The sequence below is a fragment of the Ursus maritimus genome, unplaced genomic scaffold (genome assembly GCF_017311325.1).
Source record: "Ursus maritimus isolate PB19 unplaced genomic scaffold, ASM1731132v1 scaffold_16, whole genome shotgun sequence".
Taxonomy (NCBI): domain Eukaryota; kingdom Metazoa; phylum Chordata; class Mammalia; order Carnivora; family Ursidae; genus Ursus; species Ursus maritimus.
Window position 1 is genome coordinate 46590430 of NW_024424008.1, and position 13839 is coordinate 46604268.

The 13839-nt window shown below is 48.5% G+C and overlaps 1 protein-coding gene across 1 annotated transcript in view; it reads right to left on the reverse strand.

Moving 5' to 3' along the window:
* SORL1 (sortilin related receptor 1) overlaps window positions 1-13839 on the reverse strand; it is a 154159-nt gene that overhangs the window by 13981 nt on the left and 126339 nt on the right. The window contains exons 37-43 of the mRNA XM_008690173.2: window positions 12149-12261; window positions 11805-11909; window positions 10939-11011; window positions 8173-8255; window positions 6854-6950; window positions 4380-4564; window positions 998-1117 (exon numbers count right to left, since the gene is read on the reverse strand). Coding sequence (XP_008688395.2) covers window positions 998-1117; window positions 4380-4564; window positions 6854-6950; window positions 8173-8255; window positions 10939-11011; window positions 11805-11909; window positions 12149-12261 — 776 coding nt within the window. The remainder of the gene's footprint in view (window positions 1-997; window positions 1118-4379; window positions 4565-6853; window positions 6951-8172; window positions 8256-10938; window positions 11012-11804; window positions 11910-12148; window positions 12262-13839) is intronic.

Genomic DNA, 13839 nt, shown 5'->3' on the forward strand with positions numbered 1-13839 from the left:
ATTCAATCAGTACAAAAGAAGATATAAAATGTGAAATAATTCCCCACTTACCCCATTTTAATCCATTTTCCCAGAATCAGTAATGGCTTAACGTGCTTCTTTCCATAAATGTCCTATTCTTTTATAAGCACAGATACACGTGTGTGTGCATACAGATACATACTTGTATGTGTATGTATGTGTACATGTAGCTGGGTTTTTTTTCTTTTTTAATTTTTTTAAAGATTTTATTTATTTATTTGACAGAGAGAGAGACAGCCAGCGAGAGAGGGAACACAAGCAGGGGGAGAGGGAGAGGGAGAAGCAGTCTCCCAGCGGAGGAGCCTGATGTGGGGCTCGATCCCAGGACTCTGGGATCACACCCTGAGCCAAAGGCAGACGCTTAACGACTGCGCCACCCAGGCTCCCCGTAGCCTGTTTTTTCTTAATTTTTTTTACACAAATAAAATATTACACATATTTTTAGGTTCTTCACTTCTTTCACTTAATAAGATAGCATAGATTTTTTTCCACCTCAGTACTATTTCTAATGAAGATTTTTCCACCTCAGTTCTATTTCTTTTGAAGGGTTTCCCTGTAATCTTAACCGGTCTTCTCTTGAGAACCATTGGTTTCAAATCTTCTGTGGTCACAAGCAATAGTATATCAAGCACCTTTTTCCATCTATTTTGGCACACGTGTAAACATATGTGGCCTAAGTTCCTAGTCCTGGAAGAGGAATCCGACAAAAGCAGTTTATCCATTCCTGTGAATGTTTATCCATTTTTCAAGTTCCCAATCCCCCACAGAGCTGCAGCTGGTTACCAGGTCATTCATTCTGTTCTTCAAGCAGGAATCTGATGCTTTTACAGAAGAGGAACCACCCTCTTGCACACACACGGATCCTGGAGTCATACCTCCAGCTCCCTGGGTCCAGGGTCTGAGCTAGGAGCCCAGGATTTAAGCCATCCTTAAAAAAATAGAAACTCCTCTGGACTCCCCAGTAAGGGAAACTTACCAGAAATAAATACTGCTCGTCCCTACTGACAATGACTGTTTTGTTGTGGAGGGAAGTAGTCAAGCTCTTCGGATTGCGATACAGGTCAAGGAAGGACGTAGCATAGAAGATACCATAAACCTGGCAAACAGAGAGGATGGAAAAGGACATCAGCTCCATGGCCAGTGACCTCGTTCTCTTGAAATCCCTAAGTGATGCCCCTGGGAAGGGCTTCAGGAGAGCTCAAAAGAGAGAAGTCTTCGTTCAGCATTTATTTACAGAGGAAGTACACTGGGGCAGGCACTGAATCCACCCCCACCAAGATAAACATGGTGTGCTCTCTGCAAAGCACTCTTTTTTTAAAGATTTTATTTATTTATTTCAGAAAGAGAGAGTGCGCCTGTGAGCATGGGGGAGGGGCAGAGGGAGAAGCAGGCTACCCACTGAACAAGGAGTCCGATGCGGGACTCAATCCCAGGACCCTGGGATCATGACCTGAGCCGAAGGTAGACGCTTAACTGACTGAGCCACCCAGGCGCCCCTTAAAGCCCTCCTTTTTGAGGAAGGAGGGGCAGGGAAGAAAGAAACGATTATAAATGACGAGCTGCATATACAGAACATGAAATACCGGAGGAAAAGACTGCACGACCAGCCGGGGAGAAGAGCGGGGTTCTCAGCGGGCAGGCGGGACAGGACCTGCAAAACACGGCTGAAGGGCAGCTGGGGAGGGAGCCAGTGCGTTTGTGGAGGGAGGCTGAGGAGGGAGGGCAGCAGGGCAGACGTGGGGAGATGCCCAGAAGAAACCCACTCGTCCTCTCCTCCTCAGTACAGTCCTGCTTCCTAGTGAGAACTGCCTCCCCTAGAAAAAAATCCCACCTCCCCGGAAGCCGGGAGAGGCCACGTGACAAAGTTCTGCCCAATGAGCTGCAAGCAGAGGTGTCACGTGGGAGCTCAGTGAGCGCTCTGGGGAATGTGGGGAGAAGCCCTTCCTCCTGCCCTCCAGCGGCCCGGAACACGGAAGATGGTGTGGCTGCAGACCTCCTGGACCATGAGGTGACCTGGAAGTCGGAGGCCGCAGGCAGCCTGGGTCCCCAATCCAACCTGCAGCTGTAGAAGCCCAGGCCTGCTGAAGGATTCCGCTTTCTTTTAATAGGGAGGGAAATAAACTGCTAAAGCCATTGCCACTTTCAGCTCCGTTCTATGCAGCCATTCTCATCCGCCGCTGATCCATGTGGAAAACCAGGAGTTTAAAGCAGGGTCCGGGGAATTGATGGGCGTAGCGGGGGCTGGCCGCCGTGCGGTTTATAACAGGGGGTAAGCACTAAGGAAGCTTTCTTTGTGGGGCAGCACAGAAGCGAGCACAGGCAGGTAAAGATGGGGACTTGAAGGAAAGCTGTGAAGAAAGTCTGGAGAAGTTGTGAGAACGGAGAGCACGGATCGGGCCCCTGCACAGGGACTTCCGAGTCCCAAACAGCTGTGCATTTTCTCTAAGCTGCTGGCAGCCAGAGCCCCCGATGGGAAGCATACAGGGAAGGGAAACGAAAGCCCCAAGGGGGTGATAAGCTGGGAGGAAGTGTGGAAAGAAAGAATTAGGGGACTCGAGGGAGTCAGAAAGCAAAGCAAACAGAGCAGGAATAGGGGACCGAGGGCACTGAAGGCACAAGATGGGAACAGGGGCTCCGGGCTCAGAAGCAGGCCTGGTTTCCGGAAGACAGGCCTGAGGCTGCTGTGGGGCTCTGGCCAGGGGCCAAGAGAGGGCTCCATGTGCCAAGGAGGCCAGGATGCAGGAAGGTCCCCAGAAATGGACAGTGGCTGCGGCCATTCCCATGGTGCAGAGGGATGACTGGGGGTGAGCAACCCGAGTCCTCAGTGGACTAAAGCCGGGTAGAAGCTGAGAACTTCCCACAGGCCATTTCACAGGCCCTGGCACCCTCTGAAAGCTACAATGAGCGTATCCAGGCTATCGGCAAGGATGAGGCAGAGCAAGGCTACTTCTCCAAGTTCACACGCAATGAGAGACCCTAAAGTCAAGTGGTGTTCCGGGTGCCATATACAAGGTCCTACCCTGTGAACGCACTTGGGTGTGACAAAGTGGTCATGCCCTCAGCTGGTATACAAGCGAGAAAGGCCCATTGTGAGTAGAGTCTGCTTTGAGGGACAGGCCAGTCCTGGGCATGGCTCTGGGTATCTCATCTCTGTTCCCGCCTCAGGACTGGGCTCTGGAGCAACAAAGGGGCAGAGGCTATCACACTAGCCAGACCTGAGCTCACACAGTTTATGGTTTCCCACAGCTTCAACTCTGGGCTTTAGCTTCCTCACTGGTAAAGTGAGAATATTCACCCCACCGAGCTGATGACCGGATTAAGTGGAACAGATATGAAGGGTCTCATGGTGCCTTACTTCTTCCTTCTTCAAGGCCGACCTTACAATTATGTGCAAACATCGGTTCATTCCCTGCCGCTTGGTCCTGCTCCAAATGCATGCCGGAGAGGCACTCAGAAGACAGGACCAGGCCTCCTCCCTCACCAGTCACTGTGAGGACTCACTGAATCTCACTTAACAGATTTAGTCCTATGAGCTTTTCCATTTGGAAAACTCAGAAAACAACTCTTCCCTTCAAGGAACTTACGAACTAGTTAGGGAGATAAATAACACACAGAAAATACCAAATAGGATAAAGTAGGATCTAATGAAACAGTATTCTGAATGGCACCAACTTTAAATTTTTGGGAAGTTTATAAGGGAAAGAGACCAAGTAGGAGCCAGTGGGATTTGACTGCAGAGCAGAAGGACAGGAAGGCTCCAGGAGGAGAAAGAGCATAAGCCAAGGTGCAGAGGCAAGAGGGGATGAAAATGTGCCAAGAACCTCGGGAAGACCCACCTAAAAGCAAAGGAAGGTACATATTGGGGAGGTGCGGGAAGTAAAAACCAGATTCAAAAAAGCACAAATCGGATTGTGGGGCATCAAAATGCATACATAATGACCCAAAAAAGGACCTATTTAGCGTGTAGCGGGGACACGGGGAGGAAGGGCGGTGGGCACATCTGAGAGGAGCAGCCCAAGAAGGCAACCTGTAGGTGGGGGATCACGTAGGTGGAGAGAGACGGGAGTGGCCTGTCACTGCTGCTAATGTGTCACCATGCCTACGAGCCAAGGTGAGCCCCAAACACAGAACATGCCCCCCTCGCCATACTCAGGGTCTATTCAACAGCAAAGAGCATGGGAACTTTCGCTCAGACGCCAGGCCAAGGTGTGCAAAGGGACAGCAGATACCTCTAGAAGGTAATACAGAACTGACCACGAGGATAGTTTGTGTTAGCAGTCACAGAGGAGAAAGCCCCATGGCCTAGCATCAGGGGGGAGTCCGGACTGTCTCTGCAACGGTCATCCTGGCTGACTTACCACATTCCTGGGGCCAGTCCAGGTACATTCCACTGCGGTTTGATTGATGGCCTTGGCTTTGAGGCTAGGAGCAGGTGGGCGGACTCCTTTGGTTGTGACATGCTCAAATGCCAGAGGACTATCCCCTAAGTCAGTCTTGGCCCAGGCAGAAATCTCATAGGACGTATGAGCAGTCAGATTGGCAACTGTGAAAACAGGAACAAGAAGATGCCAGGAGGGAGCTGGAGGCGTCAGTCAAGAATTTGTGTCTTGACAAACCAAGAAACAGATTCTTAACTAGAGAGAACAAACTGACATTACCAGAGGGGAGGTGGGTGGGAGGATGGGTGAAATGGATGAAGGGGATTAAGAGTACACTTATCTTGACAAGCACTGAGTGCTTATAGAAATGTTGAATCAGTATACAGTACATCTCAAACTAATAGAACATTGTATGTTACCTACACTGGAATTAAAAGTAAAAAATTAATTTAAAAAAAGAATTATGCTTTGATATACAATGCCCTACTTTTTAAGCCTTTAAAAAAAACATCTCTACACCCAGTGTGGGGCTTGAACTCATGACCCAAGATCAAGAGTTGCATGCTCTTCTGACTGAGCCAGCCAGGTGCACTGACACCCTATTTTTTATTGTGATCTCTCAATTTAAGGGAGTCCCACATGTTGGATTTCCATTATTTTACAAATTCATCCCAGCATTACTTACTGATGACTACTACAAATAAGACACTTGCATGGGCACTGGGTAGTTTCTTTCAAAGCTGACCATCTGGGGATATAAACTGGGACATCACTCCTAGAGAGCCATTTGGCCTTGGGTAAACATCTTGAAATTCTTCCTGCCCTTTAATCCAGATATCCCATGGAATCAGAGCACGCAAACATCTGTGGGCCGTGATGTTACATATTACATACATAATCCGACTGCCCAGAGACAGGGCAATGGTTAAATAATGTGCATTCCATGAGCTATTGTACAGCCACTAAGAGCTGTCTCCAAGAATATTTAATGAGACGAGAAAATTCTTACAACTTTAAGTGAAAAAGGCAGGCTACCAAACCACAGTTGACCCTGGAACAACACGGGTTTGAACCTATGTGGTCTACTTATACTCAATTTTTTTTTTTAAGGTCAACTACTGTAAGTATATTTTCTCTTCCTTATGATTTTCTTAAGAATATGTTCTCTTGGGGGGCCTGGGTGGCGCAGTCGGGTAAGCCTCTGATTCATGGGCTTCGGCTCAGGTCATGATCCCAGGGTCACAGGATTGAGCCCCACGTTGGGCTCTGCACTCAGCACAGAGTTTGCTTGAGAATCTCTCGCCCTCTCCCTCTGCCCCTCACCCCCTCCCGTCAAAGATAGATAAATAAATAGATAGACAGATGAATATTTTCTTTTCTCTAGCTGACTTTATTGTAAGAACAGTACAGAATACATGAAGCATACAAATACGTCTTCATCGACTGTTCATATTATCACTAAGGATTCTGGTCAATGGTAGCCTGTGAGTAGTTAAGTTTTTGGGGAGTCAAAAGTTATATACAGATTTTCTAGTGGGTCAGCGTCCTCTAACCCCCAACTATTCAGGGTCAACTGTATTCAAACTGAGTCCATTTCCTTGTTTGTAAGACTGAAAAATACAACAGCACTTACAGCAGCTGCTGCTTCAGAGATTAAGAAAGAAAAAGCCTGTGAAGTGTTTGGCACAATGCCTCGCATCGAGCTGGCCCTTCATGTATTTCAGGCAACAGCTAGGAAGACTATTGTTCTGGATTCGGCCAATTTCTATCGGTGCAACATTAAGACAATGAGATCACAGTCAGGAATTAGAAAGATGTGGGTTCCAATCCTGACGATGTCACCTTCTGTGAGAATTACTTTATTTCTCAACCTTGGGTGCTCATCAGTCAAATGAGCATATCCCAGAGAATTATGATTGGGGTGATATAAAACGGTACACATAGAACAGCTAGGTAAATGCCTACACACAGCAGTTGACAGATACAAGAGGGACTGGGGCATGACCTTCCCTCCTCCCTTAGCTCAGTTTGTCCATTCACTCAACAAATGTGCCCTGAATACCAACTACGCACCATACCTTGTGTAACTTTTATTAGCAAAGGAGGAGCAAACCACACCAGAAAGGAGGGGCAGGCAAATCACTCTCGGAACTTTCTTTTGGAGCGCAAAGATCATCGGTATAGGGTTAATCTGGCTTCTTTCCAGTTTCTCCTCTTTTAAGCCTCCAACTTCCATTAAGAGCCAACGAGCTAGAGGAGGGGGCTGAGGAGCCAGCAAGTGGACCCGCCCCCGGAGGCAGGAGTCATTTACAGTCTCTTTACTCTGCTCACCTAGAATGGCAGCCAGAGAAGAGCCCCCTCTCCCAGGCAGCCCCCACACAAGCTCTGCTGCCAGGAACTCTCCATCTGCCTACCCCTCCCTGCTCACACACCGACCAGCTCCAAGGTGTTACCTTTGTGGGACAAGATGCTCCCCCGGAAGTTCAAAGTTCTCTTCTCTTGTTTGTGGGTGTCAAATGCCCAGAAAAGGTTCACCACATAGCCGTTCACCTGCCAGGAACCAAGAAACACGTTAGGGGAACAGCACACAGCCAGGGGGCAGCAAACACAAAAGGTACCCCTTTGCTACTGTTGCTTTAGGCATCTCCTTTCTTACAATGGACGGGTTGTTTCTTTTGATCTTTAGATGGGTTCCCCGTGTGCAATCATTGAATATTTAGTTGTATGGCACCTACTCCTAAAAATAAACATGAGACTATAATATACACTACAGATGTGATTTTTAAAAATGGTGCAGAATAAAAGGACAAGGGTCAATTTCATAAAGGCAGAAAGAGGAACAACTTTAAAGAGAATTACATTATGGTAATGAAGGATACACCTTAGCTCAGGTGATCCTTGCAGTCAGGGCCAAGAGGTCAATACGAAAGGGGCCTGCTTAACTCCCACTGTCTTAACAGGAGCAAATATACCCAGGCCTCAGGAAAGACTACCTTTTCTAAGTCCTGAGCTCATAAAAGAATTTGATCTGACAATCTTTAAATATGGGGCAACAACAAAACAATTAAACTGCTTTCAAGAGCAAAGACTATATAGACAGGGCTTATGGGAAGGCCATCCCTTGCAGCAACGGTCTCTGAAGCCAAGGGCAGGCCACCAAACTGTGGTTCAGTTAAGTGGCACAAGGGCTCCAAAGGCTGTTGATCCCACCACAGCTTCACAGACAGGGACGGATGTGAGGAAAAACAGATAAGAAAGAACGAACGTTATGGAAGGTGCATCTCAACTTGGAAAACCACAGGCACACAGAGGCTTATGGTGGAGCGGGCTCTGCCGACGGGCCACGCAGAGCGGACGGTGGGGCCGGAAGGGGAGGATGCACAGTGGCTGTAAGTGCGTATATTTCTAAGGGATCTGACTCTCTTTCACTGTGGGAACCTCTGCATTAGTGCTTCGCACCAGGAAATCCAATAAAGCTGAAAATTATAGGGCATACATATTCTGTTAACACCATCTCTTTATTTCCACTGTAGCTGTGAACCATTTAATTATATGGTTTAAAAAAAAAAAAAAAAGGCGCCAGGCTGAGGCAGAATACTTTCACGAGAAGGCTCAAGTTGTTCTTCACTGGGAGGAAGAACTAACCTAGTTGTGGTATTTTGCTTTTACTGGATCGAGTCATTGGTCCTTCTTCCTCTTACCGTCCCGGGCTACACCGGTTCCATCACAAGGAGAGCCCCACCCAACAGTGAGTTTGAAATCCCAGCATTACCTTGATGTCACTCTCCATGGTCAAGGTGAAGCTCAGAGAATTCTCACTGTAGCTGTCGATATGGATATCTGGTGGTGGGATCACTAAAAACAAAACGGAATGCAAAAAGAGAAACCATGTGATGAAAGGTGAGGAAGGCAGGACTTCGCAGCTCTCAACTCAACAGACAAAGCGATCTTTTAGTGGGGGAGGAAAGGGCATGTCTTTGGCTGTTTTCACTCGTCTCTTTTACCGCCCTTGTCCTGAAGCTGAGGGTGGGTCACACAGCTATCTGGGCTCCCTAAGCTATCCTGGCAACTGGGTCGAGCAGAAAAGTTCCATGATGTAAATGCCCCGAACAGCCCAGCTGCAGCCTCCTTCTGAAACACGCAGGCATCCCAGTGGGCACCACCTCTTCCGGCACCAACAAAGACCCAGCGGCCTCAAGTCCTCCTCGAAGGCTGAGGGAGGACACGATAAATCGGAGGGCATAAATTGTAAATACATGTGTGGCAAAATGGAAAGAACGTGGCCTCTGGAGTCTGGCAAACTTGAGTTCAAAGTCCCATTTGGACACTTAGACAACCGTGGAAGTTACTTATCCTCATACTAATGTCAACTCAACCAACGTTCCCTTCCTTTCCGTTTCTGATAAAGCCTGAGGAGCTGGTAAGTCACTGGCATGGGCACGATGAAAGTGGCAGAGAGACAAGACCCCTCTCATTTCAAGAGATGAGAGCATGGTGCTTGTCACTCAGAAGGTCTGCCCACAAGATGGCAGACCGTGCTCTGCCAGCCACAATCCAAAGGGCTCAATGGGGTAACTGTTATCGGAAGACAGTATATAAATGACAACTTGTATACTGGGCCGTTTAACACATCAGCCTCTTATACAGGCAAGGCAAGAGACACTCAAAGGAGTGGATAAGATTTGGTGGCCAAAGAGATATACCAAAATCTAGCAGAGTCCCTCCAGACGATCAGCCATGTAGTAAGAGTGGGCGTGAGGAAGTAAAAAGGATGTTAGGGCAAGAAGAAGAAAGGATATTAGGAGTTCCAGGCCACCAACTGAGCGAAATAGTGAAAGTGTTGCCGTAAAGCCAACCTGAATTATAACCGTGGTGACTGGGGATAGCTCAAAATCCTTCCCAAAGCCCAGTTTCCTTAGCTACGAAATGAGCATAACAATACTTACAGGATTGATAAGGATTAAGGGAGATTGATTCACGTAAAACAAGAAGCACGGGGCTTAGTATGTAAGTGCTCAATAAATGGTTGCTTCTCTCGTTGCTATTATTCCCCCACTTCTACTAATGAACATGGTGCTTCTGGCTGACGCCAGTGCTGCATGTGTCCTCCGTGTGACGTCATGGCGACACAGGCTCACAGAACACAAGGCGCACCGTGGCTGCACACCGTGGCCTCCTGTAGGTACCCTAACCAACACCCGTACGAAGAGCCGAGGCTCACCATCAAAATCAGATGAAGGAAGTGTAGGAGACTTTCCAAGGCAGGTGTGATTTGTGTTCAGTGAATTCAAGGTACATGTCTTATTGCTGATCTTCCAGTGTCCCTTCTTTTCAGTATGTATGTTTTGATCGATTTCATAGAGGAAAATGACAATGCAACACAATAAAAACTCTAGGAGAGTGTGCACTCGGTATGCTTTTTCTAATTACCCCCAAGCACCCTGATACAAAGACTGGCTGGCCTCACTAAGTCTGGCTGCCTCCTGCCCTGATCTCAAGGAGCCCAAATTTTATAGTGACTCTCCATAACCCACAGCCTATCTCTCACAGGCTCAGGTTAAGGTAAAACCCTCCAACCACACTCCATGCGACACTTCTGTCCAGAAACGAAAGCCACAAGTGCCAAGGCCAAGTTCAGGAAACCACTCGGGAACACGAGCTACAGTCCATCTCCCTAAGTGTGCCAGAAGCCTTCCTTTTAATTGCTTTAATTCACTCCTTCGTCAACGATTTCATTGGCAGCTCCTCAACACCAGTGAGAAAGTGGAGGAAACCAGACCAGACCCCTGCCCTCGCGAGGCACAGACGCAGGCAGGACAGCACCACGGGAGCGTGCATCTCAGCCCAGGGGAAGCAGGGCAGCCTGGCGGTTATAGGTACAGGCTTTGGGATCAGGAGGATCAGCCCCTATCCCAGCTCTCTGCCATTTACTGACCGTGCAGGAGGTGACTTCACTTCTTTCTAGTTCCTTATCTGTCCTTAGAGTTGTTGGGAGGGTGCTAAGGGTTCAGTGAGCTGGGCCGATGGGTGCAAAGCTGCGAGCATTCCCGAGTGCCCAGCCCTCGGCAAGCAGTCAGCGATCACGGAGATCGTCAGCTCTAGAGCTAGAAACTACCACCTACGCATCGTTGGTCAGTGCCACTGGGGAAGTTCCAAGCGTAGCAAAGCACTCTTACAAATGCCATCAACGGACACATACAAAATCATCCGTAGCTGTTGTGAGAAAGAAGGAGTCCTTTTATTTTGGCAATTACACATGAGCACAAGAGCTGGGCGTGACGGCCTCTGGAAATCCCTTTGGATGTCTGCACCATGAGAAAGGCTCGGCTCTAGGAGGAGGAGAAGTACATTCGACAGCCCCTAAAGAAACTCTGTATCTAAAGCACTACGGAAACCCCTGGAAATGTGTGCATGCTGGCGGGGGAAGGAGGCTGCATGAAGTTTGCTCATCGACGCCTCCCCATTTGCCAGTCACGCTGAAAGTCATTTCCAAAGGGCTTCTATCTTCTCTCAATCTGCACATGCTGGAATCGTTTACCTTTTCCTTTGACGGTGGTAATGGCTTTAGAATCGCTCCAGTTTCCTACTCCACGGCTAGTCACCGCAGCCACCTTTTCAAATCAGACAGTGAATTAGTATAAAATAAAGGCAATGCGCCATACAGCAAGGGTTCCGAAGGAGCTATGCGGCTGGGACTCTGGCAGTGAGGGTGGCAAACGGTCTATGCAGAGGGATCCCGGACACTCAGAGGCCCCAGCAACTGCAATAACAGGGGGGAGGAGACAACAGGAGGAATTTGGGCCAGGGGAGCTGTGACAGTGCAGACATGACGGATTTCTGTTTATTGACAGGTTCTGAGGTTCTTCTCTATGGGGGGGATGGGGCATATGTGCGCCTGTGGGTCCATACAGACACACATAAACGTACGTGTATACGAAAAAGGGGACTGAGAAAATCGTCAGCGTCATGGAGTCTATGTGCACAGTTAATGGTCCCAACAAACATGTTCTGCACAAAATCTGTCTTTTCTGCTAAACATATTGATAACATATTGTGTAAGATTCCCTCGACAGCGGCTTCTAAATGCCATTCATAGCTCCACATCACCCTGCAGCTCAGGATAAGCAGGATAGTGGTAGGTGCAAGAGTGTAGGAGCTGGAACGCTAGCAGAAAATCTGGGTTAAAAGCAGGTAAAGCTGTATTACCATAAATTCTGGGTTATCTGAGGGAAATCCGATTTCAAGTTCTCTGCGGCACTGGTTTAAGAGACTGAAATGATGATGACCTCTCAGAGCAAGGGGTTACGTTTTGAGCAGACTACTAGTAAGTATCTCATAAAGGTAAGCATGGCGTTCTCGTGTTCTAAGACTGCCCAGATGGCTGAAATGGGGGCTAACACTCACTCTGACAGTGTATGGAGCGTTGACCAGTAAATTCTTTATTTCCGTAAAGTTACTGGCAGCCCTCTGGGAGGCCCACATCTTGGAACCGCTCCTGCTGTATTCCACCTAAAGTGAAAAAAAGAAATTATTAGTAAGGTAACCAATGGTCTGGGACATCCTGATACCTTACAAGGAGGCAGGAGGAGAGAGGGAGGGGAGATGCAAAGTGTTCTAATGGGTGGATCACTATTTACCAGGCTACACCAGATCAAGTCCTAGCCATTCAGAACACGCTTCTGCTTGGGCAGACCCAGAAATCCGGTCACACAGACAGACGTGGCCCACCGCTCCTAGAAGTTACTTACGATGTACTCTCGAATGAGGCCATGGGTGTGGGTGGGAGGAATCCAGTGGGCCACAATCACACCTTCCTCTTCCCTGTGGAGTGATAGCTGGAGATTTTGGGGGGCGTCTGGCACTAGAAAAGAGTCAACCCAGAGTTAAAACCCATCTGCATGCTGGTAAACCGGAGGAACTTTCCTGAGATTGAAACAAAGACTAGAAAGAATCCAGAGCCAGCATTGGGACCTATCCACTAGCAAAGGCTATAAGCTTGGTCTTCACATCAACAAAATTTCTTCCAGAATGCGAGGTGTGCTGTGCACACATCAGACCGGGGCTTGGTCTGGTGTGACATAGGTCTATGGCTCACAAGGGCTGCAGGAAGGAATCACTTGCCGGCACTAGGCCTCTAATGCTGAGATCTTAATTGCCAAGGACAACGCCTGCTGCCTCAACTTCTCATCCAACCCCAGTATCACGGGCATGACCGTGAAGGAATGAGGAGACTTCTTTTCTAACAGCACAGAACTTCTATACCTAAATGAATGGGATCACCTTCAAAGCAGGCTCCTCAATGACTTTTAGTGTCAAGACATTTCTGGATCTTCCCTCTTGTGACTGCCTTCAGAGCCGTGTTGGAAGCTCCACACGAGAAACCCATTACGACACTTTCTAGTCAAACTTCGTTCTGACTGCAGAGAATTTATCCATGTAGATAATCGGCAGAAGATAAATGCTACCGGTTGAACTGCTGCCCCCCACCCTCCCCACACACAGAAAGACAACGCTACCTACAAACCAAGGAGAGAGAGGCCTCAGAACAAACCTCCCTGCTGGCACCTTGATCTCAGACTCCTAGCCTCTAGAACCGTGAGAAAATAAATTTCTGCTGCGTCAGCACCCCAGGCTACCGTACTTTGCGATGGCAGCCCCAGCAACCTAATACAATGAATATTCATCAACAGTCGGAGACCTGAGAGCCCTCCAAGGGCGGGACCCGGTCTCATTCGTCTCTGGATCTCCAACATCTAACATAACAGCTGAGCAACGCCAGGTGCTGCTAAGGTCTGTGGAAAGAAAACCAATGAATGGAGTATTTCAAAGACAGCTCCACAGTCAAGAATTCAGCTAAGCTACATCATGGCGTCGCTGCCTCCGCAGCCATTGTGTTTGGCCAAGCAGCCTGCAGGGGTCTGAAACACACTAGCCCCTCATGCAAGCGTGTGTGCCGGACGGCAGCCTGCAGACTCACCAGCCAGTGTGAGCTCTCGATACGACTTCCCAGCAGCCCTTGTGATAAACAGTCTCCCCAGCCTCCCAGGACCTTCCCCTGGGGTGCCCCACAAAGTTGTACCAAAACCCCCTCTTTTTTGGCTTGCACTGACCAACGCAGTCTTCGCACAGGAATCCCAATGTACCGCAACCATGAACCCTAAAAAAGGCACATGCCCAACCCTGTACTCTCTCTGCGTGCCCCTGCCTTCACCTGTGCCCCAGGGGTTACATGGGGCGGGTACTTCCTCCGGGAACTGGGAATGATAAGCTTCTCTATTTCAAGTTTCCCTTGCAGGCTTTGGTTGACCATCTGACACCCCCGGGCTCTACTAAACCAGAGTCAACAAGATCATAACACACAGGTATCGGGGAGTTTTGTTGCACTTCGCACCTCCTTGCTTTCTCCAGACTCCCACCGTAGCTATCCTGCCCTCGTGCT